The sequence below is a fragment of the Pelophylax lessonae genome (genome assembly GCF_965119305.1).
Source record: "Pelophylax lessonae genome assembly, chromosome: 2".
Taxonomy (NCBI): domain Eukaryota; kingdom Metazoa; phylum Chordata; class Amphibia; order Anura; family Ranidae; genus Pelophylax; species Pelophylax lessonae.
The window spans coordinates 372,625,963-372,652,547 of NC_138769.1; the positions used below are offsets into that span (position 1 = coordinate 372,625,963).

General features: G+C 42.8%; 1 protein-coding gene across 14 annotated transcripts in view; it reads left to right on the forward strand.

Moving 5' to 3' along the window:
* Positions 1-26,358, forward strand: part of MACF1 (microtubule actin crosslinking factor 1) — a 483,848-nt gene extending 457,490 nt beyond the window's left edge. For 7 of the 14 annotated variants that reach the window (XM_082247546.1, XM_082247547.1, XM_082247534.1 and 4 more), the window contains 5 exons: positions 7,180-7,236; positions 8,109-8,320; positions 18,274-18,384; positions 20,799-20,907; positions 25,660-26,358. In XM_082247546.1, coding sequence (XP_082103672.1) covers positions 7,180-7,236; positions 8,109-8,320; positions 18,274-18,384; positions 20,799-20,907; positions 25,660-25,895 — 725 coding nt within the window. In that variant the 3' untranslated portion in view covers positions 25,896-26,358. The remainder of the gene's footprint in view (positions 1-7,179; positions 7,237-8,108; positions 8,321-18,273; positions 18,385-20,798; positions 20,908-25,659) is intronic. The other 7 variants (XM_082247537.1, XM_082247538.1, XM_082247540.1 and 4 more) reach the window with 3 other exon arrangements.
* Positions 26,359-26,585: the final 227 nt, after the last annotated feature.

Genomic DNA, 26,585 nt, shown 5'->3' on the forward strand with positions numbered 1-26,585 from the left:
CAGCCATTACTGACTGTTTTACTTAAATTGAAAATCCACTTTTGTTGAGAAAAAACATTCCCCTCTGGGTGATCTCTGTACATTACAATGATTTTAACAAACTTTGTTGCAGATTCCTACCTTTTGTTCTGAAGAAATCCCTGTGTGTTTGTCTGGTTTTATGTGGGAAAATTGAGTCTAATGGGAGTGGTTTCATTATTGTTGCAAGAGATGCCTTTAATCGGATTTGTATATTGGGGAAGACTTTTGGGGAAAATTGGTGAGCCAATCACACAAGCAGAAAATGATGTTTCTAGGGGGCTTTCTGTACACATTCTGTGTACAGAACACCTCCAGGTAACCATATTTCATTGCATTTCACAGAAAATGCCAGAGCTGCAGATTGAAAGGGAATGTCATTTTTAAGCACATTCGGTTACAATATGACTTGTGTCGCAATTATATACGCAATATTCTTTATTTGCTATTTTTTTCCCCACGAAAGTGGAGTTACCCTTTAAAACTCAAAACAGCATTGATCGAGGCGATGCAATTACATATACTACTTTGTGGTACATTATGTAATCATCAGTGCTATTGTATTTTATATTAAAAGTGGACCCTTGCAAACTAATAATCATTTTAGGTTAATATAACTTAAAATAAGTATACGTGTAAAAGTAAAAATCATGTAATTTAAACATGTTTGATACCAGGTGGTTTGGGAGGTTTGGGATATTCCTATGCAGAATTCTAATTTGGGAGAAAGTCAAAACCTGCACAGGGCTAAGGCTGCTCTCACCTCCCACAGGACAGTTCCTAAGCCTGGCCATTGGTCCTCCACGCACCCAGGGTTGCATCGTAGCAGGATGAACACATTGCCTTGTACCACCTGACATGAATCCTTTTCAGTTACAAAAATTATTTCCCATTAATGAAAAGAATATCATAAAAACTAAATTGAAATGTTAAAGCATTTGTTCAGGCAAGATGAAAAAAAAAAAACACATATTTCTTTCTCATCCATTGAGGAACACAGGGATCTTTCACCTTTGAGCTTTTTTGCTGCTTACAGGAAAATTGGACACTGGCAAACTGTAGTCCAGCCCAAAATAAGTCCTTCTATTTTCAACGTACCAGCGTTTTTTTTGTGTCTTAGGATGATAGATGTTTTTTCTTCAGCTCTGCTATGTAAAAGACCATCCTCTTTTTACTAGCACCTTTTTCTTCCTCTTCAACTCAACATGTTTTTTGTCAATCAAGGCTCATTTCTACACTGCTGTTTGAGCTGGTCTCTGTGATAGCAGCAATCCAGTGTGGCTGTCCTCTGCCTGGTTTTTGGAGTGATTTGACAGGTACCCGCTCCAGCAGCAGTTCTTCTCTTCCCCTCTCTCCCTGCAATCTTCTGGGACACGTCACAGGTCCCAGAAGATTGGCCGTCCACTCAGGATGCGCAGTGCACACTCGGCTGTGAAACCGCAAGCTGTCACAGCCGGGTGCCCACACTAGTGATGCCGGTGCCGCGGGCAGAAGAGGGAGAGAACTGACGCTCCTGCCGGCCGCATCGGTGGATCGTAGGACAGGTGAGTGTGTGTTTATTAAAAGTAAGCAGCTAAACTTTAATAAAACACAAAAACGGGTGGAACTCCGCTTTAAAGAAAAAAACATTGGAGCTCCTTTTCAGGTTGATCTACTAGCTCTTCAGCTTTTGCCCTGTCTCTGAAAACTTGTGAGTGGGCCACTCCGCCTGAGCACCAGGAGCTAGCTAAAGTACATAAATCGCTGGCCACCTTTTAAAAAAAAAAAAAAAGAAAAAAAAACCCTTACATCCTTCTGGTTTCTACCATAGAGCGGGTTAACAATGCGATACCGAGCACTGACGTCATCTGCTGGGTGTTCACTACTGCTGCTCATGCTTTGCAAAGTCATGTGGATCTTCGATCCTCAATCCATTCTCACTGCCCTCTTACATTGACTTTGGTCACGCCTCTTACCATTTATATCCTGACTTCCTACCAGCTGTCTCTAATTCATGAGTACCTGAGGCCTTGCCTTGTTTGAGACTTACTTTGCTTTACTGCTACATGTCTAATTCTGAACATGCTTCAGAGCCTTATCTCATCTTCGACGTCCTTAGCTCTGTCTGCTGTAGCCAGTTCCTCTGCCCTCTCAACTTTGGTTTTTACTATAGGTATGCAAGATTTAATAGCCCAGATCACCAAGTTTTTTGCTGAATCTGACTGCTGAGGTCACAAGTAGATAAAAGCCTAAGGCGCCGACTGCAAAGTCCTGTCCTCCTTTCTTGGTTAAGAAATTTTCCTTTTGTTTCTCCACTCCTGCACCATCCATGTCCAGCCCCTCAAAGCCTGGTTCCCAGTCCACCTGCAAGGTCTAGGGCTCAAAGTCCACCAAATCTTCAGGCACTCCTTCCTTAGCTTGAAACTGTGCCCCTACTTTTCAGAATGGGGGATTCCAGACACCTGGACTGCTTGCATCTCAAACACCTGGGTGTATAAAGTATTACCCAAAGACTACAAGCTGGAGCTTGTCCCCTGCCCCTTTCCTTTACTTCTTACCTCCAACCTCCCTGTGTCATTGCACAGATTAATAGATTTCTATTGAGCGTCCTTGCATGTTCAGATCTTTCTAACACATCAGCGTTTTTACGTTTTGCTGTGGTGCCCCTACACTATAGTTTCATGGCTCTGTCCTTCAGCCTCCTGCCTGAAGCACAGGTGTTTATTGTGGCCATTGTGGCATACTTATTCAACCTCCTGTTGAGGGAGCAGTCGGCAAAGGCTCTGTCAGACAACATGGATTTGACCGTCCAGACATTACAGTGTTTCAGATGTATCCTTAACCTTCAGATGTCTTCACTGGAGCCATCTCATTTGCAGTATCTGGGTTTGGTCCCGAACACATCACAGGCAGGATTGTTTCTTCTCACCGTGCAAGAGAGGTGAGGTACATCGATTCCGGTCCTGGGCAGAACTTCACCTTCCAGCCTTGTCTGCCGTGTACATGAACAATTGGCAGGCAAACCTCCTCCAGCTACTAGCTCCTGGACCAAGGGATAGGCCCCTACATTGTGTTCCAGGACCTGTGTTGCAGGTGGGTCTGGACCATTGTTTGGTTGTTCGTTCTCTCTACAGTAATGTTTCTGCCCTTTTCTATTTTGTTTTGGAGTTCTTGGCTTCTTACTCTTAAGACATTTGTACAGGGAGTCTCTGTAGTAGCCCCGTGACTGTATGAGATCTAAATCTAGTCCGCTTTGTGCTTCAGAAACCACCATTTGAACCCATTAGAGCTATTCCTCTCTTCTCTGACCCACAAGGTGGTATTCCTTGTTGCCATCACCTCTACAAGGCGATTATCTGAGCTTGTTGTCTAGTGCTGCAATGAACCTCTTCAGGTTTTGCATTAGAACATTTTAGTATTAAGGCTTAGGTTTTCCTTCTTTCCTATGGTCGTTTATGCCTTTCACCTAAACCAGGACACAATTTTTCATCTTTCTGTTCAGCTCCAGTTTATCAAAAGGAAATTTCCCTTCATTATCTGGATGTAGTTCAGAATGTGAGAGGCTATTTCTCAGCTACTCCTTTTTTCAGGATGTCTGTAAATCTTTTCGGATTCTCATTCCATGAAGTCTAGTTGACACAGGCAGTCCATCATCTACGCTTATATACTTATCGTCTCAAACATTGGGTCCCACCCTTTCCTTTCAAGGTACTACTAGATGTGTAAATGCTTTTTTGGGCTTTTTCGACACCAAACAACTGTTTCTCTTATTTGTAAGGCTTCGGCGTAAGGTCTTTCAAGGGGCTGTTTGAGCTGCAAGCAGTCTCCAATTTCCAGTTTCTTTGTTGGGTCTGTTGGCATTTATTTGCTGTGTTGCCAAAAACCCCCCTGAAGGTGAAAGACTCCAGTATCCCTCAATGGTCTCCAAGAAAATATTTTTTTTGGTTAGAACAAAATTCCTATCTTCCTACATCTCAGCAGTACATGCACATTTCCTCATATTTTATGCCTTTTCACATGCTGCAAGTTCAGAAGAATAACTGCTGATGTGCCAGAAATATAGTGTGCTCTTGCCTTCCTCTTTGACATGACAACACAGTGTGCTATGAATTCAAAGGAACACATCAGTCCTGCCTATTGAATTTCTGATGTATTGCAAAAAAACAGACCCTTCTCGCATCCATCACCCCTCCTTATGAACAGGTAGAGAGCACAGGAAATTATCAGCTCACAAGATTTTAGGAAATTATCAGCTCACAAGATTTTTGACAAAATCAACTGGTATTTTTATCTAATTTAGGTCCCAGAGTCTTGGTGAGATGGCTAAAAAGGGGGCTAAAATACATGCCTTTTCTGGAGAAGGAAAACTGTTATAACAATGAATATTCTAGAAAACTTAGTAATGTAAACTAATAAAATGGAAATATAGCAACAGCTACTACTAACTGGTTTTCAAATATCTGAATGGAAGGGTATATAAAGAAAGGGGTATGTTCTAAATTGGATAAACCAGCTTAATATCAAGAAGTCCTCAACCCAGTAAGAGTACTCAAAAATGGGTAGCAAACAAAAATTGGGCGTTAACCAACGGCATATTTTTATATCAGTTTACACCAAAAACATAAATCATTAAAAAGTCTTTGCTTTATTTCACAAAAGGTAAAAAGACATTCTATACCAGAAATTAACGTTCTAGAATCCTCAATATAAAATCCGACAGAATGTAACAGTCAGATTATTCATAGCGTTTTCCTACGCATTTAACGGTCACAGCCGCTTCAAGGCTTTTATTTTTCCGTCATCTGATCAGGTACCTTGTGAGTTCATCACATCCATTCAAGCTACAGAGAGACATGTAGGCAAAACCCAGAGGTAGCAACATCAAACCGTGGAAATGGAATAGGCTGGCCAGCCCCTCCAGGGGAGCACCAAAGTTAAACTGCATCCATATAAAATACAGAGTACAGAAGCACAGATTTAAGACTGTCTCTCAACTATAGGGAATAATAATAAATTCAGAGCAAGATAGATAAAAATCGGCAGAAGCCCTTCTGCCATTAACCCCCTCAGTGTGAAGAGTCCTAAAGGGGGGTGCCTGTGTCTCCCAAGGACCCAGACTCCCGACTGAAAGCCTGGCAGCTGTATTTTTAGAAATGTTTAAAGATCTTGATCTATTGGTATTCTCTTGTCTTTGCACCTCAATAAGGCAGATTGCAAAGGCCATAAGCTGTTCATACTTGGATTGAAATTCAGCCAGTTAAGCAGGGACTGACCGAATTTCAATCCATGTATAAGCACTTTCATTGTACAGAAATTGATCTACTGATTTGCTTCTGTACAAGCACCCTGTTGGGTTTTCTCGGCTCGGTCAGGAACATAGATATGATAAAATAATAATCCTCAGTTCCCGCCGAAACTGTGTGACTATCTCCGCGCTTTAGGATGCACCAGCACACTGCTGGTAATAAAATGATACCCCTGAAGCTGCTACTTGAACAAATATGAATATTTGGTAACAATGTAAACAGAATAATAGTAGCGCTGAAACACTATATAAGAGTTCCTAAAATAGACAGTGGATGTCCACTAAAATAACAGTGTGGTAAAAAACTTAGTCCTCACAGTCTTTAGTTGACTAATACCATAAGTCTATTAACGGGTTAATCTAAACATCAATCCCCCTTCCAGATCTTCAGTAAACATGAAAGTCCAATCTTATTAACGGTAGTTGTTGGGTAAGTACTGCAAAACCTCCGTGTAGTCTGGTCGGGTCACCCCAAATCCACCACCAAGTGCAGGGGGACAATAAGAAATGGCCACTCACCGGATAGATATGCTCACCTACTCTCATAAGTGAGCTCCACATCGGATTAGGAGAGGGGGTCCCGATACTGCCTTTATGAGATATGCTGTGATTTATCCAACTACAAGTGAGTGCATTATGTGTTGTTTTACTTTGAAATAAAGCCTTATGAGACGTATTGCACTAGTGGAGATATCTGTTTATTTTCCATATATTTGGGAGACATTGGCAGAAAAGGGACACTACACTGGATTGGGAACCATTTCTTGCTCGATTTAACCTATCCTATGGTGACATGTGGATTTGTGATCATTATGCGAGTGGAGCTCACTTATGAGAGTAGGTGAGCATATCTATCCGGTGAGTGGCCATTTCTTATTGTCCCCCTGCACTTGGTGGTGGATTTGTGGTGACCCGACCAGACTACACGGAGGTTTTGCAGTACTTACCCAACAACTACCGTTAATAACATTGGACTTTCATGTTTACTGAAGATCTGGAAGGGGGATTGATGTTTAGATTCACCTGTTAATAGACTTATGGTATTAGTCAACTAAAGACTGTGAGGACTAAGTTTTTTACCACACTGTTATTTTAGTGGACATCCACTGTCTATTTTAGGAACTCTTATATAGGAACATAGATATGTTCCCACCACTATCTGCAACTTCAGCTCTCTAGTAAAACTTCCAAACCTCAAGGTATTAATCATACACCCTAAAGCTCAGTATTTGCAAGGGAATTGCAGCAGAAGGGGGAGATGTTAAGATCTGATGTGGCATCAGAGGGAAGCACTAACTACCAGCTCTATTACTTTGCCTAGTAAAACATATCACAGGTTTTAAATTCTAAATATCTAAGTAATTGTTTATTGCCTTTTTGGTCATTTTGCATCTAAGGAAGGACAGAACATACTTTAAACAGGACACAATTCTTTTGTTCTAACATTGGTTCTTCCAAACTGTGCATTTCATATCCTACCAGAAGAGGGCAGTGTAAAACCAACTAAAAATAAAGGTGTAAGCTGTTATAGAAGTGGAGGCAGTTATTTATTTACTTATCTAGATATTGTTTGCAATTGTGTGATCTTATTAGCTGTGTGAGGGAAATATATATCTTTATGTCTGTGCCTTTCCTACTGTCGGTGGTGGTGCATGTGTCCACAGGCTGATGCTGGTGTTATGAAGCATGTGCTGACTTTAATAACATGTTAATAATACATCCAGTATTCACAGCTAAGACTTTGTTCTTTGCTATGCATCACATCCACATGTATACAATTTACCTACTTTCATTGGCTGGACTTGGCTATACATTTTGCATGCCTTACCTCTCATCCCTTTTTCCCTGTGCACCTCTTTTTTTTTTATTCTCTTTAGTTCACCATCCAGGGACTAAATTAAAGAGAACCGATTCCGTCTCTTCCATAGGTTTGGGTAATTTCTCTGACTTTGTAGAAGTGCTTGTCTTTATAACCAGAAAAACCATTTCAAAATGACCGGACTGTGACAGTTTGTTCAAGAAAACTGACAACATCCTACATTAAATCTACCCAATGCCTCATATGCAACTTTAGTATTTATTAAATCATTTTGATTTGATATTAATAAAATGGTGTTACACCAGTTAAAGACCTCTAAGCCAGATAAGAGAGCTAATGAAAAGTTGTAAGAGTTCACTCTTACCCCTTAAGAAGAAAAGACAACGTTTTGTTTTATTTTACACATGGGCTGTATAATCCTATACTAAATTGCATATAGTTTGCAGAAGCTATGGCTAAGATATTGACGTGTGTTTAATGACTGTTTATTCACATTCCTGACCATTTAAGGCCTCACTCAGAGTTTAAAATATCAAAGATCCCTGTCCTTTACTTTTCCCAGATGCCTATGATAGTTACTCAGCTGACATATTATCTTGTTTATGCTTTATTAAGAAGATGGTTTATATGGCTATGATTAATATTTTGTGGCTTCAGTTGAACTAATTTACCTTAACAGTCTTTTCAATCTCATGGTTTGTGTTTATTAATAATCTTGTGTGATGCTGAACTAAACTTGTTTTATGTGCTATGCCTCTGAAAAAGTTCTGTGTCCAATTTCTGAAACTGATGGGTTTATTTAATAAGGCAAAGAACAATGCACAAAATGCAGTAACCTGGTCGGAAAGCATCTTTCTCTTCATTCATCATTTAAACTGATAAAAGGTGATCTCTGACTGCTATGGGGTATTGAGCTTTGCCTTTTTAAAAAAGACCACCGGAGTAAACAGAAAATGTTTACTTTGCTTTTGCTTTTGTTTTGAACAGCAAGGGGAAGGACAAATCTAGAGCTGCGAGAGAAATTTATACTTCCTGAAGGGGTATCCCAAGGAATGACCCCCTTTAGGTCCCGAGGGCGAAGGTCTAAACCGTCTTCCAGGACTGCCTCACCAACACGGTCCAGTTCTAGTGCCAGCCAGAGTAACCACAGCTGTACATCCGTCCCATCTTCACCCGCCACTCCTGCCAGCGGCTCAAAGGTAAGGCCTGGCTGTGCCCTGGGCATAAACATATTTGTATGTCAGTAGAGAGATAACACAAGATACACAGTGTATTTGCAGTGTGAGCTTTGTACTACTCTCTGACCAACTGCGTGTGTATAAACTTTCTTGTTGCTAACCGTATTTGCTGTGTTTTGTGTGTCAACTGGCAAGACATAGTGCTGTGTCTGTGGAATGCAGTGACCAAGCCATACACCCTTACTTTTCATATAAAATGTATCATGTATGCTGGGCACTTTCCATAAAGATGTTTTCACATTTGTAGAGCCCTGGCTGTCATTGTGACAGATGCAGGACATGTCCAACCCTTAACACAGAGGACACATGTCATTTCTTCAGGTGTAGTCATATGAAAAGATATAATAAAATATTTACAAAAATATGACGGGTGTACTCACTTTTGTGAGATACTGTAATACAAAAACCATATACAGTACTTTGAAAAAGTATTCACACCCCTTGAATTTTTCCATGTTTTATCATGTTACAACCAAAATCTTGAATGTATTTTATTGGGATTTTATGTGATAGACCAACACAAAGTTGCACATATTTGGGAAGTGAAAGGAACATTTTTAAATGTTTTTTACATTTTTTTTTTTTACAAATGTTCTCTGAAAAGTGCGGCGTGCATTTGTATTCAGCCCCCCCGAATCAATACTTTGTAGAACCACCTTTCGCTGCAATTCCAGCTGCAAGTCTTTTTGGGTATGTCTCTACCAGCTCTGCACGTCTAGAGAGTGATATGTTTTAGCTCATTCTTTGCAAATTAGGTCAAGCTCTGTCAGATTAGATGGAGAGTGTCTGTGAACAGCAATTTTCAAGTCTTGCCACAGGTTCTCAAATTGATTTAGGTCTGGACTTTGACTGGGCCATTCTAACACATGAATATGCTTTGATCTAAACCATTCCAATGCAGCTCTGCCTCTATGCTTAGGCTCGTTGTCCTGCTGGAAGGTGAACTTCTGCCCCAGTCTCAAGTCTTTTGCAGACTCTAACAGGTTTTCATCTAAAATTTGCCCTGTATTTGGCTCCATACATCTTCCCATTAACTCTGACCAGCTTCTCTGTCCCTGCTGAAGAAAAGTATCCCCACAACATGATGCTGCCACCACCATGGTTCAAGGCTATAATGGTGTGTTCAGGGTGATGTGCAGTGTTAGTTTTTTGCCCCACATAGCATTTTGCTTTTGCAATTTCGGTCTCTTCTGACTAGAGCACCTTCTTCCACATGTTTGCTGTCTCCCCCAAATGGCTTCTCACAAACTGCAAACAGGACTTCTTATGGCTTTCTTTCAACAATGGCTTTCTTCTTCCCACTCTTCCAAAAAGGCCAGATTTGTGGAGTGCACGACTAATAGTTGTCCTGTGGCAGATTTTCCCACCTGAGCTATGGATTTCTGCAGCTCCTCCAGAGTTACCATGGGCCTCTTGGTTGCTTCTCTGATTAATGCTCTTCTCGCCAGGCCTGTCTGTTTAGGTGGACGGCCATGGCTTGGTATGTTTACAGTTGTGCCATACTCTTTCCATTTTCAGATGATGGATTGAACAGTGCTCTGTGAAATGTTCAAAGCTTAGGATCTTTTTTTATAACCTAACCCTGCTTTAAAACTTCTCCACAACATTATTCCTGACCTATCTGGTGTGTTCCTTGGCCTTCATGATGCTGTTTGTTCACTAAGGTTCTCTAGCAAACCTCTGAGGTTTTCACAGGACGGCTGTATTTATACTGAGATTAAATTACACACGGGTGGACTCTATTTACTAATTAGGTGACTTCTGATAGCGATTGGTTCCACTAGATTTTAGTTAGGGTTATCAGAGTAAGGCCCCTTTCACACACTCCGTCCGTTGGATGGAGTCCGTTTTTCTCAGTGGGGGATCGAGCCGCCGATCCCCCGCTGAGCAGCACGAGGACAGCTGTGTCTCCGTGCTGTGTGCGGAGACACAGCTGTCAGTTCCCCATGCATCTCTATGGGGGAAATCGGATGGGAATGGACCGTCGGTCCGTTCTCATCCGATGCAATCCGATCCGATTCCCTGGACGGATGGAAAATAGGGTTTCCATCCGTCCAGATTTGACGGATCGGATCGGGTCGGATGTCAGCGGACATGTCTCGGCTGACATCCGATGCCCCATAGGAATGCATGGGGGGGACCGTTCAGATCCGCCAAAAAAACGGACAGGCGGATCTTAAGGGTCCGCCTGTGTGAAAGGGGCCTAAAGGAGGATGGATACAAATGCAGGCCACACTTTTCAGATATTTATTTGTTAGAAAACAATTTAAAACCATTTATCATTTTCCTTCCACTTCCCAATTATTTCCCACTTTGTGTTGGCCTATCACATAAAATCCCAAGAAAATACATGGTTTTTTGGTTGTAACATGGCAAATTTGGGAAAACTTCAAGTGGTATAAATACTTTTTCAAGGCACTGTAGTGTTTTTCTGTATAAATCCTTTTAAATGATTGACACCACAGCTGAATCTTTAGGAAACAGTTTCTTAGGTGTGCAGTTGTTTTTTTTTTTTTTCTTTCGTTCATTGACGGACACAGCTCCAGATCTTCTTGACCGATGGTTTATGCTGCTCTCCATAGGAGTAGGACACGGCGGTGGGTTGGTATTTTTCTTTCTTTTATTTTTTTTCACAGTAATTTTTCACATTTTGCTGGTGGTTCTGGGTTAACCCATGGAGTCCCTGGAGCAGGTGTCACCACCTGACCCCATCTCTGAGGCTGCAGGACCTGCGTGGTCCCAGTCCGCCTTGTCTGCTATGACGGTCGTGCTGCAGTCACTGGTGTCTAAAGTAGATTTGGCCCTCCAAAATAGGACACGTAAAAAGCGTCCTCCGCCTTCACCTGCATCCTCTGTCTCCTCATATTCTGAGGTGGATTTGGCTGCCACGGACGCGAGTCACCCTACTGGGTCTGCGTCCACACACCCAGAGTGTTCTGATAGTGAGGATGCTTTCTCTTCCACTACAGTCGCGCATGAAAAGGCGCTGGTGGATGCATTGATTGTATTAGTTGGGAAACTTTAAAATTGGAGGACGCAGCTACTACTGCGTCGACTGCGACGGTGCAGTTTGGTACCTGCAGAACCTCCAAAGCAGCAAAGGTATTCGCCTATTTCGACAAAAACACACTGTCGAAGTCCCTAAGCGCTTTGCTAGAATGTATCCATTTGAAGAATCCCTGCTAAAGAAACTGACAGTACCACCCGTGGTAGACTCTCAGGTTTCCAGTTTGATTAAAGCCACCCTCCTTCCAGTGGAAGCCTCTCTGTCCTTTGAGGACCCCTTTCACAAGAGAGCTGATTATTTGGTACGATACCTTTCCACCATTCTGCGGCCAGTTTTAGCCAATTCCGTTAATGTCTGTGAAATCAAAGTTATGGCAAAGCTCCTGCGCCAGGATTTGGAAGGTGGACAACCTGCTCCTGACTTGGCTGAGCTGGTGGACCAGTTGGTCCAGGGGTTGCAGTATATCTGTGGTGCCTCTCTGGATACAACCCCCTTAGCCTGCAGCGTGTCCGTGACTCTGCGCCGCATGATATGGCTGAAATACTGGTCTGCGGTCCGGGCTTCCAAGAATGTATTGACTGATCTCCCTTTTGTAGGAGACCGCTTGTTCGGTTCTTCCATGGAGGAGATCATTAAGGGTCTTACAGGAGGTAAGAGTACTCTGTTTCCACAGTCTGCCAGGAGTAAAGAGACTCGTCGCAAGCTTGGTCCTTTCTTCTCAGCCCAGTAGCGGTCCTTTAGTCCTTCAGGATCTAAGGACCTAGGATCAAAATACCCCTAAAACCCCGCAGCGGGTTCCAAGAGGCCCTGGCCGGGTAAGTCAAGAGCAGCCCCCTCGGGGATCGCAAACAAGTTTGCTTCCTCACCCGTACTTGGGGTGGGAGGATGTCTTCGCTTCTTTCGGGATCCATGCACCTCCTAGATTCAAGACAAATGGGTTCATGAGTTGATTCGGTCCGGGTCCAAGATCGATTTCTGGTCTTTGTCTCCGGCAAGATTCTTTCATTCCAATCTGCATTTGTCCCCAGATCGTCTGCAAGGTCTTTTTGGGGCAGTACATGATCTGCTCTCACAGGGGGTCATTGTACCTGTTCCCGAATCAGAACGCTTTCAGGGGATTAAGTCAAACCTGTTTACTGTTCCCAGGAAGGAAGGCAAGGTCCACCCCATTCTGGATCACTAGGCTTTGAACAGCTTTGTGCTGGTTCAGAAATTTTTAATGGAATCCATCATCAACCCTTCATCAAGAGGATTTCTTGGCCTCTATCGATATCAAGGACACTTACCTTCATACCTCAATATATGTCAGGCATCAGCGTTTCCTTTGCTTTGCTTTGGGCGAGGAGCACTATCAATTCATGGCATTACCCTTTGGTCTCACCTCGGCTCCTCCGGTGTTTACAAAAGTGTTCGTCCCGGAGTTGGCTTTACTAAGAAAGAAGAAGATTGCAGTGCTGGGGTACCTGGACAATCTCCTTCTGCGAGCAGAGTCTCCAAATTCCCTGAAAGATAATCTGGACATTTCGGTGCGAACTTTGCAAGAGTTCCGATGGAAACTAAATTTCTAAAAATCTGCTCTGATTCCGTCCACAAAACTGGCCTGTCTGGGTCTGACCCTGGACATGACCTTAGCCTGGGTGTTTCATCCGGAGGTGAAACTCAAGAAGTTGCAGGATGTGATACGGCTCCTGTTGTCCAACCAGCGATCATCCCTCAGGTATTGCATGCAAGTGCTGGGCCTGATGGTCTCCACTTTTGAGGCGGCTCCTTTGCTCAGTTCCATACCAGGTCTCTACAGAAGGAAATCCTTTTCAAATGGAACAAGATTCCACAGGCTCTAGACAATCTGATCTTGTTAAGCCGGAGTACGAGGGGATCCCTGATCTGGTGGTTCCGCTCTCCGGCGCTTCGACAGGGAAAATTCTTTCTCCCCCTGTACTGGACGGTGGTCACAAAGGATGCCACCCTCTCCGGATGGGGAGGTGTCTTGGGTTACTGATCTGGCTCAGGGGGTTTGGACTCAGGAGGAGTCCAGTCTGCTGATCAATATCCTGGAAATTAGGGCGATCAGGCTTTGCCTAATTCATTAAACGGATCATCTGCAGGGGCACCCGTTGAGGATTCAATCGGACAATGCCACGGCTGTGGCATATGTCAATCATTAAGGGGCCACCAAATGTGCCTTAGCGGCCCGGGAAGTAGCCAGCATTCTAAGATAGTGCATATTTCAGGGGTAGAAAATTGACAGGCAGACTACCTCAGTCGGCAGAAGTTGGAGAATGGGCTTTCCACCAGGAGGGGTTTCATCAACTGTGCCTCAGGTCGGGGACTCCCGATGTGGACCTGTTGGCCTCTCGTCTCAACAGGAAGGTGCAGAGGTTTATAGCGAGGTCTCGGGATCCTCTGGCTGACGCCACGGATGCTCTTGTAGCTCCTTGGAGCCGATATCGTCTAATATACGCATTTCCTTCGCTGAAGGATCAAGGCAGAAGGGATTCTGGTCATCCTGGTGGCACTGGACTGGCCTCGCAGGTCCTGGTACGGCTAGTCAAAGATGTTCCTTGGAGACTCCCTCTCAGAGAAGATTTGTTAACTCAAGACCGATCTTACATCCTGCTTTACAGTCGCTGGCTTTGATGGCCTGGCTATTGAAAGCCAGATGTTGAAGGCTACAGAGGTGTCCGAATCAGTGATTCCTACGTTGTTAAAAGCTAGAAAATCTACTTCTAGGAAGATTTATCATTGAGTCTGGAAGGTGTACATTACTTAGTGCGCTTCTCGGCTATCAGCGTTTGGCCTTGGGTACCATCAAAGGCCAGATATCGGCCCTGGTGATTTTCTTTTAACGCCTGTTGGCCACAAATTCCTTGGTTCAAACTTCTCTTCAGGGGGTCCGCCACCTGGCTTCCCCTGTGAGGTCTCCGTTGCCTCTGTGGGACCTCAGTTTGATGCTGTCGGTTCTTCAGAAACCGCCCTATGAAAATTTGCGTGAGATTCCTCTGCTCACTTTGACACAGAAGGTAGCTTTCTTGGTGGCTTTTAGTTCTGCGCGCAGGGTGTCAGAGCTGGCTGCGTTGTTCTTTCGCTCACCTTACTTGGTGGTTCACAGAGACAAGGTGGTGCTTCGTACCTGTCAGTCGTTTAAATGAAGACATTGTGTTGCCTTCTCTGTGTCCAAAGCCTAAGAATCCCAAAGAGATTGCCTTACATTCTTTGGATGTGCTTTGGCCAATCAGGGTGTACCTCTCGACAACTAAGTCGTTCCGGAAATCAGATTTTCTGTTTGTCCTTACGGATGGACTCCGTAACAGGATGCCCGCGTCTACTGCGATAATTTCCAGATGGATCAGACAGTGGTGCAGGCCTATTCCATTAGGAGCAGGATTCTCCTTTCCCTGTTAAGGTGCATTCTACGAGGGCGCTCAGTGCCTCCTGGGCCTTCCGTCATCAGGTGTCAGTGATGCAAGTATGCAAGGCGGCCACATGGTCGTCTGCACACTTTCACAAAATGTAATAAGGTGGATGTATTGGCATCTGCAGATGCTTCTTTTGGCTGCAAGGTTTTGCAGGCCGCTGTTGGAGAGGTTTAGTTTGAGGGTGTATTTGTTCTTTTTGTCAGGTGAGCACCAGTTGTTCCTAATTGAGCTCTTGCTTTGCCTGGCTATGTTTGGGAAGTGTGTTTTTTCTTGTTGTTATTCGCACCCCTCATATTGACACTGCTTTTGGGACGTCCCATCGGTTAAGAAGATATGGAACTGTGTCTGTCAACGAACGAAAGAGAAAACTGGATTTTTGTCTTACCGGAAAATCCTTTTCTCTGATGTTCCTTGACGGACACAGCACCCGCCCCTCTATTGAGTTGGGTTTTAGCATGAAGTGGGAGTATAACCCCTTGGACTGCCCTATAGGCGTGGTCAAATTGTTTTCCGCCTAGTGTCCTATGGAGAGCAGCATAAACCATCGGTCAAGAAGATAGAGCTGTGTACGTCAATGAAATCAGAGAAAAGGAAAAAGGATTTTAGGGTAAGACAAAAATCCTTTTTTTTTTTTTTTTTTTTTTGCATTTAAGGCAATTTTTGTCACCATAAAATGTAATACACACATGAATCTATGAGAATAAAATGAAATTCCTGTTTTAGGCCGGGTTCACATTGCTCCGACATGGAAGTCAAACTACTTCTGATCCGACTATGCCCTACTACTTCTTGTCAGAATTTTTCATGCGACTTCATCAACATGGGGACAATGTACTTTGGGGTGGGGGGGCGCAGAACCTTCCCCTAAGCACCCCCCCCATGTTGAGGGGTGGGGGGCACAGAACCTTCCCCAAAGCACCCCCCCCCATGTTGAGGGCACGTGGCCTGGTATGGGCCAGCAGGAGGTTGGGCGCTCGCTCGTTTCCCCTCCATCTTTCTTGAGCTATCATGCTGCATGCTCAGATAACGGTCTGGTATGGATTTTGGAGGGGGCCCATGCTGGTTTGTTTTCTTGGGGTTTTTCTGCATGGGGTTTCCCCTTAAAATCCATACCAGACCGAAGTGTCTGGTATGGTTTTTGAGGGGGCCCACACAGCTTTTAAAAAAAAAAATTTGGCATGGGGTTACCTTTCAAGATCCTCAGCACAAGTCGCATGCCACAAGTCAGATCCGTTAAAGCGGAAGTAATCCCATACATTAAACCGTTTCAAAAAACAATAAGATTTCTGGCACATGCTGGAAATGTAACACTCCCATTGGTTGTGCTCTCAACCAAACTGTCAAACCATCCAATGGCTGGGGTCATAACTGATCACATGTTCAGCAGTTGTAGATTAAAAAGAGGCTAAGATGGCAGCTTCCTTGGCTGAAAACGATAGGAGGGTTTACTTCCACTTTAAGGTTAGGATCCGACTTGGATGCAACTTGGATTCAAATCAATGGGCTAAAAAGTGCACAAGTCGGACCAAAGTAGTGCAGGAACCTTTTTCAAAGTCGGACCGACACAAGTCAGACCAGTTAAAAGACATCTCTCATAGGGAACCGCTCATTTTGACATGTCATGCAACTTGTGCTCTCAAAGTTGGTGCGTATGTCAGACCAGTGTGAACTGGCCCTTACTGAGAAAGAAAATCCTGTTTAGATTAACTTTGCCAGTTGTTTAGGAGACTTCTGCCTACTGTAATTATAAAATTCTCGCAGAATCCCTTTAGATGTGCAACATTTTTAGCAAGTATCTGCCCAAGGACATGGCTGAAGTAAAAAAAAAAATCTTTCTTTGAACTATGTGAACAGATAACCAGAATTTTCTGTTCTTCATGCTCTAAAGAATAGTCTATCTTGTAAATATCTATATACAGTCACTCACTTCTAGGCCTCATACACACAGGACATTTTTTTTCTTCTTCTGGATGCCTTTGCTCCTGGCAGGAATAAGCATTTTCAAAAATGCGCCTAAAGCCACTTTTTGCATGCATGTTTATGTGTGTTCTCACATTTTGGCGTTAATGAATTCTATTCTGGCCAGTAAATTCCATTAAGGGATAAGTTCACCTGCAGACTGTCAGTGTAAGCTGCCTGCTTGTACCTTGTACAGGCAGGCAGTTTCACACGAACAGAAAGAATCAATGAACTACTAGAGCGCTCAACAGTGCCCTGGTAGTTCATTGATAACTACAAACCAACATCTGCAAACAATGACGGTACTTGTAGTTGGTTCATTCACAGGACTCTGTGAATAAATGATGTGGCTGTGTGGGTGGAGCACCACATGGCTGTGCTCTTTTCAAAAAGTAACAGCTGGCATAGGGAACTTTTCACCCTACTGCTATCATACAGAGTGTTCGGATCGCCACATGCAGCAGGAACATGTAACATGTTCCACCCTAAAAAGGGGTGAAACACATCTAGTGTTTATGTGCATTTATGCCAACACGCTCCTCTCCTGAATGCGCTGGTCATATTTTTCTTTTTTTTTCCTTTTTTCATCCTGTAAACCAGGGGTCTCCAAACTATGGCCCTCCAGTTGTTCAGGAGATACAATTCCCATCATGCCTAGTCATGTCTGTGAATGTCAGTTTTACAATGCCTCATGGAACGTGTAGTTCTGCAACAGCTGGAGGGCCATAGTTTGGAAATCCCTGCTGTAAATGCTCCTCTTCTAATACTTCCGTAAACGCCTATGTGCATGGACCCATAGGCTAATATAGAGGTGCTTTTACAGGCTGGAAAAAAAAACCATCAAATGCTTGTAAAAATGTTTTTTTTTTTCTTAATAACTCATGTCCTTTTGTCCGTTGCCTTTTGCATTTGAAAGCAGTGCTCTCAAACAAAACAAGCCACAGAGAGATGCTGAATTTCACCTGCAACTCACTTGCAATAGAATTGGGAATCTGCTCAAATGCAGAAAAACAATACCCATTTAAGTAATCCTAAAGCTTGTTTTCCAATCTAAGACCTCTAAAAGCAGGAATACACTACATCTAACACTGTGGTTCAGCCCCACACACATAGTGGCTGACATTTTCCAGTACAAAAACCACCAGGAGTCTACTCTGAGCTTTTGACCACACTCTGCACCAGTCTGGTCATCTAGAAAACAAATTGAATTTGTATCACTTTGCTATATGGGCCCCTGCAAGGAGCAGCAACTAGTTCTAATGAATTAAGTGCACAGTGCTGTGTAATGGGATACATTACATCAAAAATACAATAAGAAACAGTCTTGCCTGTATAAAATGTCCATATTGTGGCGGCTTGTTTGCCTTCATATTTTTTTTTGCTTTCTTTGTTTTTCTTTATTTGTGCTCGTGTTTGATTTGTTTTGTTTTTTTGGCATTGTATTGTGTTTATCTTCTATTGCAAACTCATTTCCCTTCTTCATCTTCACTCATTTCCCCACTCCATCCTGTGTGGTGTTGCCCCTTTCACAGACTCCACAACAGATATCTCGCTGTTACGAGAAGCCCTGGCTTGTAAACAGCAAGGCTAGCACGCCCTCTAGGGGCTCCGACTACTCAGACTACCAGATTTCATCATGTGAGGTAGAGTATGGTCCTCCAGCCCATGGAGAATCCACACCTTTCCCTTCCATCATTCGTTTCTCTGCTAACACCTTGTTCCATCATCATGTTTCCTCTGCTAACAATCGTGAATGAATAGAAACACTGTACTGTGTATCTTCAATTAGTATGATTTTCTGTTATGATTTATTTTCATTCTAATATTCAAGGATTAAAGGCATGTCAACAGAAGCACTGATTGAGAAACTAAAAAAGTCTGTCTTTACTAAAATGACCATGGGTTGTTCCACTTTACATGTATGCATGATTTTTAATTACACTGTGATTTTATTCTGTTCTTCTGCATCTTAATTCTAACAGATTGGTGGTGTTCACCATATGAATACAATTGTTGCAATCATGTTGCAGTGCATGCTGGAGTGAATAGCTTTCATCTGTATGCAGTATATCTATGTAACAGAACACTGATTGCATGACATTTTAAACCTGCTTATCTCTAAAAGAATGTTTATTTTCATATACCTACAGTACCAGTCAATACAGTCTCTGCCTTGGCTTTGTAAAATAATTTTAAAATGTGACACACCACTATAGAATTAAGATTGCTTTTAAATGCCCATTGTACTGATAAATGTTAAGTAGTGGGTTTCAGTAAAATTAAAACGATTTGCTTATTAATAAAACCAGTTGTTAAACACAGTAAAGTGTGGCTGAACTTTCAGCTTTGTTCTTTTGTTCTTGTAGTTGATTAGAGGCTATTCACCCATTTTGCTAAATATTTCAATTGATAAAGTAAGCTCTAAAGGCATTTGTTTTTCTGCTGCCCTGCTCTAAGGGATATTTTTTTTTTTTAAATAAAGGACTACAGTATAACCGTAACGCTGTCTAGGGTTCTGAATGCGTGGAGAATTTCCTTCACGTAGTTTTAGTTTGTGATTCCAGATAAGGACATACTGTCCACTAATGGTCTTATCTTACAGCTTTAAAGTTTAGTCATTTTTATTGAATTGTTTTTTTGGAGGGGGGGGGGGAGTGGGTGATTACATCACAAAAACATTAGTTATGTGGGATTTGTGCGAACACAGAGATCGCATGTAATTTTAGGAGCAGTGTGATCGCACAATGTCTGTGCAGTGCAAATTCAGCCATTCAGTTTGTATGGCTGAATTCGCACCGCAATCGCACTAAAGCACGCACAGGACCCTTTTTTTGGTCCGCAGCAGAATCAGATCGCATGGTGCTTCACACTAGTGCGATCCGATTCTGTGCGAACTTTCAGATCGCACTGCGATATGCGATCTGATCTGGGGGTGTCGTTAACTTTGAATGGACACCCCCAGCGTATCGCATATGACAGTGTGAACTGCCTGTTGTGCGGAAGCGATGCGGGAACACGCTGTATATTCGCATCGTTCCCGCATCGCACAAATGTGAACCGGCACTTTAGACTAGCAATAGCAACTGTTGAATAGAATGGCATGCCATTTACCTCCAAAATACTTTGTTTCTTTTAAAGATCATAGCAAGTCTTTCACCTTCAGGTCAGGAGGATTGGACACTGGCAAAAAAATAAGTAAATATACTGTAGGCCAGCCCAAGATAGCCCCACCTACTGCTCACATGCTTCATTTCTTTGCTAGTCTGACAAGAAAAAGGATTTTATGGTGAATAGAAATGTATTTTTTTTGTCAGAGAACACTGAACAGGTATGCCATGCTTTTGTCCCCTATGTGTAAAAGAAAAAATATTTTCTAAGATCATATGTCAGTGCTAAGGTCTTGTGTTTTAGGAAGTCATAGTATTCATGCTAAATTTTTGCCTGCTGACAGTGTTCTTATAGGCCTGGTGGAGTCTGCCAGCAGATCTGCCCGCTCAGCACGGGATCTCTGTGCTAATCACCACTGTGCAGGTGGATGACAGGTCTGTGTGCACGCTGCGCTGATACGGACACCACCCACTGTCCTCTACGAGCTGTCGGATGGAAACGGACCACCTGTCCATTTCCATCTGACTGTCATCCGAGCCGATCCGCAAGACAGCTAAGAAACAGATCCCCATCTGTCTGGTTTTAGTGGATTGGATGTCGGTGGGTGTAAACAAACAAATATCTGTTGACATCCGCCACTCCATAGAGAGCAATGGATGGTCCATTCTTGTCCGTCTGAAAAACTGACAGGTAGTCTAGATCTCTCCATCAGTGTGAAAGGGGCCTTATAGGGAATGGTTTAAGGAAGGCTGCTGGGCAGGCTATATTTGTGTCTCTTTAGACCGATGTAGCAAAGACTTGATCTTGAGTCTAGCATGGTAAATTATTGGTCCTGAATTCCCCTGAAGGGCTGCAGAAAAATAAAAAACAGTGATTTAGTAATCTCACTGCCAAGCTTGCATTATCACTTCAAAACCTTTTAATAATTGTTAATATATATTTTTTTAAGGTTACACCCGCTCAGAGCAGCAAAATGAAGAAAGCAGCCATCCACACAAGCCGGTCATCCCTCACAGGAGATACAGCCACACCTTCTGGTGCCAAATCAAGCCGACCTGGTAAGCATAAGTGCACATTTTCAAGGATACTGTATTTTCTGGCGTATAAGACTACTTTTGAATCTCAAAAAAATCCCCCAAAAATGGGAGGTCGTCTTATACGCCGAGTATAATATCTGCAAGGTAACCTAAGTATAAGTATTACCGGTAGATCATGTAATAGGGGGGTCGTCTTATACGCCGGAAAATACGGTATATGATACAAGCTACAGTTACATAATCACAGCCATTTCTCTTTCGTTCATTGACGGGCACAGCTCCTGATCTTCTTGACCATTGAGTTATACTGCCCCCTACAGGTAGAGGTCGCTAGGCAGAAAAAGATTGACTATGCCTATGGGCAGGTATACTACCCCTCTCTGCTATGGGTACTCAGTTTTTTTCTGCCTAGTCAGGAGTGAGATACTAGTTCATTGCCAGGATCTCTGGTCCTGGCAATTTTTTCCTTTAAGAGATATTTTTTTTCTCTTTTTTTTTTTTTTTTTCCTGCAAAATTTACAAATAATTGCCAGACTGGGCAACGGGCTGGATAATCTAGATAGGGGGACGTCTTCCCTGGTTTCCCAAGAAAAGAGGGCAAGGTGCACCCTATTCTGGACCTCAAAGCACTGAACGACTTTGTGCGGGTACAGAAGTTCAGAATGGAGTCCATTCGCACGGTAGTGGCATCCCTGCATTGGGGATTTCCTTGCCTCTATCGACATCAAGGATGCTTATTTACACATTTCAATATGTGTCTGTCAGCAGCGCTTCCTCTGCTTTGCCGTGGGAGAGGAACATTTTCATTTCCTGGTGTTACCCTTTGGTCTCGCTTCCAGACTGGGCGACGGGCTGGATAATCTAGATAGGGGGACGTCTTCCCTGGTTTCCCAAGAAAAGAGGGCAAGGTGCACCCTATTCTGGACCTCAAAGCACTGAACAGGCTGGAAAAAAAAAAACCCATGTGATAGCATTGGGCAGCTGACAGGTACTTTTTATGGAGACATTACTTTTAAAGCATCTTAACAAGCAGGGTTCTGCTTGGTTACATAGTCCACTGCCTGTACCCGCCAGGGAATGGAAGCTCTAAAACTGGAAGTGACAAAATCATCTTTGCTTCTGATTTTATTCAGTGCAGAGGAAATCAAGGAACACATGTTCCTCGGTTTCCTCTTTCTCTTCACCCTGAAGCAGCTAGATGTGATCCCAAGCTCACAGTAAGAGTGGGTGGTCCTGGGAACCAAGGGGGAAGACACCACCTCACCCCGCCTGCACTGCTAAATAGCTGAAATATTCATCTATATAAAAACTATTTCTCTTAAGAAAGGATTTGGATTTGTATTGTACAATAAAAATGTATAATGTGTAGTCAGCTTTAGAGCAACCTAAGGAAAGATATCTAGACAACCTCTTGCAGAAGGAACAGTTGGTGCAGGTTTTGTTGGACAGCATCACCTAAACCTTGCAAAGGTTCAGTTGAGTCCTGAACCTTCAGAAGTCACTAAAAGAACCAACTGACTGTTTTGAATATCTGGGTATGCTCCCAGATAGTTCAAGCCAGAGATTTTTTTCCACAGAAGAAACTTCAAACGCTCACAGACTGATTTTTAAGTCCCAAGAGCAGCTTGGCCACTTTCTTCAAGGTGCATTACCGTATATCAGGCATGTCCAAAGTTGGACCCGCGGGCCACTTTAATACGGCCCCACCGGTCATTTGGAAAAATATATCGTTGTGGCCCCTTTGAATCCCCGAGCGCTGCTCAGTACCCCTGGGATCTCTGGATCTTTCAACGCCGTGGTACTGCAGGTATGCCATATTAGTTATTTTACCATTCATTTTATACGTCGTCCTATATATGCTACTGTTTTGAATGACTTGTACTCAAAATGATGGTCCATCCCAGCCTGCTGCATCCACTTCTGGTTTTTCCTGTTACTTGTGAATACACTATTGTTAACACCCACCGCCCGCCCCCCGCCAGCTTTATATCCCTTGCTCACTATGTCCTCGGACTTAGCCTGAGTAGGGAGCACTAAAAAAACACAATTCCGGCACTAGTATGACAAGATCAGTGCCCTTTCCATGATAATTGGCATAACATTTGGGGGTCAAATAGCAGCTGTGTGGGAACAAAACACACCTGGAGGGATGTTCAAAAATATCAGTCACACAAGGGTTAACCACTTATAAGCACTATATGAACCCACCGATGATGATTACTGATGGCAGCAATAATAGTCATAATTGATGCCAATGTAGTAAATAGAACATTGAAAAGTTGCCAGGACAACCATGCGAGAAGCAGGCACATACCACTCACCACCAGCGGCTCTATAGCGGTTCAAGCCTCGTTTTGGTCCTCCTTCCCCCAGAGTCTGACGTCACATCCGGGTCCCCTTCCTGGTCGGCACTCATCGTGGGTGATCAGAACGGCCACAAACGGCGATCCTCCTTGACTCCTATACCGGGCATTGTGTGACCCCCTTTTCCACCCTTCCCTGTCCAGGATTGAGGCATTCCGTTATCGCCTCACAGCCCGAGCAAGGCAGAACTGTCCACACTGCTGCATTGTTCCTGGCTGGTTTTATGCCTTCACACACACACACACACACTGGACGGTCACCAAGCTGTGAGTTTTTAACCCCCTATTTTGGCTTCATCTTTGCAGATCCAGCTGTGGTCATTGTACAAGGTGTACTGTTGTTTTATACATACATGGAACTGATTTTGCATAAAACTTTTCAATGTTCGATTTACTACATTGGCATCATTCATTACTATTATTGCTGCCATTATTAATCATCATCGGTGGGTTCTTATAGCGCTTATATGTGGTTAACCAATGTGTGACTGATAAGGGAGCACGCATTGAGATGAATACATTGTAAAATCTCAGTTAATGTCAGTTGGTCTAAATCAGTTTTAAATATATTTGGGCACAACATGTATACTTTATGTTCCTGTTCATATTTTTTTATCTTAAAAGTTGACAGTCAACCTTTATTACCAATAATATGTAATGTACTTTACAATCTTCCTGACATATAATTCAGCTTCCTGGATTTTTTTTTCCTCTGGCCTTCAGATATGAAAGGCAGTGCATTAACACCTGTTTAGATTTGTCATCAATGTGAGGAAATGAAAAGTATGATGTTTGCAATAAACTTTGCATAAAATAGTTAATTTGCATTTAATTTTAATGGTCCAAAGAATGTCGGGCAAAATGGTCAACCCTCACCCATGTTCACTTCATCAAATCTGGCCCTCTTTGTAAAAAGTTTGGACACCCCTGCCGTATATAATAGGCACACTTTGCTTGGTGCAAGGTGAAAAATCCGTACCCCAGGAAATATACTTTGCAAATTTTGTCTTCTTGCAGACAGGCCTGGACTAGTATTTTGCCCTTAGCACCATCAAGGGATAGGTCTCTGTGCTTGCAGTCTTGTTCCAGATACCACTGGCTTCCCATTGACCAAGACCCTTGCGTAGGGTGGTTCCCTATGTGCGCTGCCCTGCGAGTCCCCGGGATATGAATTTAATTCTATTTGCACATCCTAAATTCCTTGTTGGACCAAAGTGGTATTTAGGCCCAGAAGTTCTTACCTACCTCAGGTAGTTTTAGCCTTTCACCTTAACCAGGGCATTGATATTCTGTGACTGTGCAGCTCCAGTTTATCAGAAGGCGATCCCCCGCCATTGCTTGGATGTAGTTTATGCTATGAGAGTTTACCTAGCCTCTGCTTCCTTCATAAAGATTGACTCTCTCTTTGTCATTCCTGAGGTTACTCAAAAAGGTGAACCAGCTTACTTTTCTACCATTTCTCAGTGGTTCAAACAGTCCATCATTATATTATTCAAGTTTATGGTCTTAAGGATCAGGTTCTACATTTTTCTGTAAAGACACACTCCAATAGGCATGTGAGTGCCTCTTGGGTTCTGCAGGATCAGGCTCCTGTTTCTCAGATTGGCACAGCTGCAAACTTTTTTGTTCACATGTTCTGAAAGTTGTACCAGGTAGAGGTTCAGGCCTCACCAGATGCCAGCTTTGGGAGTAAGGTCCTTCAGGCTGCTTTTTGAGCTGCAGGCTCCCCCCCCCCCCCCCAAAGTTCCTTTTTACGTTGGGCATGTCAGCATTTTTTTTGCTTTTTTCACCCCTACAGTTTGACTGCTTTTGGGATGTCCTAACTTTTTCAGAATTGATGTGTCCCCCAATGGATGAGAAAGAAAAAAGGGTTTTTCTACTTGACAAAAAATGTCCTTCTTGGAATCCATTGGGGTACTTGAATTAATCAATTAGATAATTATTAATTATAGATATTTTTTTTCCTTTTAATACACACAAACCAAAAATTCAAATAAAACAAATACAAAAATCAAAAAGAAAATGCTTCAAAATAGCACAAATATCACACATGACACACTTAATTTCCCGAGTGTAATATTGAGCTTCTTTGTAACATGTTTGAGCATTAAAAAAGAGGTCAAATACATAATAAAGTAGACGTTTTGTATAACTGTAGTAACAACAGTTATACAAACAGGTTCAAATTCATTTTTGCTTGCCAGTGTATAATTCTCCTGTAGGCTGCAGTATAAGCCAACAGGTTTAAAATTCTAGTATCCCTCAGTGGATGCAAGAAAGGGATATTACAGAGAGTACAAATGTTCTCCTCTTTTTTTTTTTTTTTTTTTACAAAAGGTTAACTATTTTGTCTATTTTTCCTTGGCTGCATTCCAATTTTTGGTTTCACATTCTTAATCTTCTGATCTAGACCCGAAGAAAAGTAGTAGTCGCGCTGGAAGCCGAACAGGAAGCCGAGCCAGCAGTCGGAGAGGAAGTGATGCGTCCGATTTTGACCTTTTAGAGACTCAGTCGGCCTGCTCAGACACCTCAGAGAGCAGTGCTACCGGTGGACCTTCCCGCAGAGGACTGTCTAAACCTTCCAAAATCCCCACCATGTCAAAGAAAATTACCAGCACTCCTAAAACTTCAGGCTCAAAGAGATAGTCCTACCTGAAAAGAACATTGGGCACAAGAGCAACAAGCCCGCCAGTGGGGCAGACCATAAGCTTTGTTTTTATAACATGCACTGTACATCTGGATGTACGCTAGTTCTAAGTGGGGAAATTTCTATCGTCTATACATGTACACGAAAAAGATGTTTATAACTGCCTTATCTGTTTCTTTTGTTTTTGTACCTTAATACTTCCATGTGAATATTTCTGTAGATAAAACAAGCCTTGTGTGAATTCCTGGGAAGATTCAGGGGCTCTCGTAGAAAGATGGATTGTGAAACAGGAGTGTAGACAACTAATGTTCTGACACTGCAGGGTAGAAGACCCTTTTTTTAGGGTTGGTATCCTAGGACAACACTACTAAACTTTAATAGGGAAATCCTCTGTTTTGTATATGAACAATACTTTATTAAGCTGCAGAGGGAACAGAGACTGACAAAAGAATTCTTTTAATATCATTAGGGCTTTCTGAATTGACAGCACTTGCACACTCTGCTTTGACCTTACCGTACCAATTATCAAGTCATTTACAGCAACTGCCATTAAAAAGGACATTTAACCTTTTGGGAGCAGCCATTTACGTGACAGTAAATTCCAAATTCCGGCGCAGCATAGAATAGCATATGCGTCTCCACAGCCATTTTGCACTCATCCCAAGTTCATTTGATTTTTCTTATTGTAA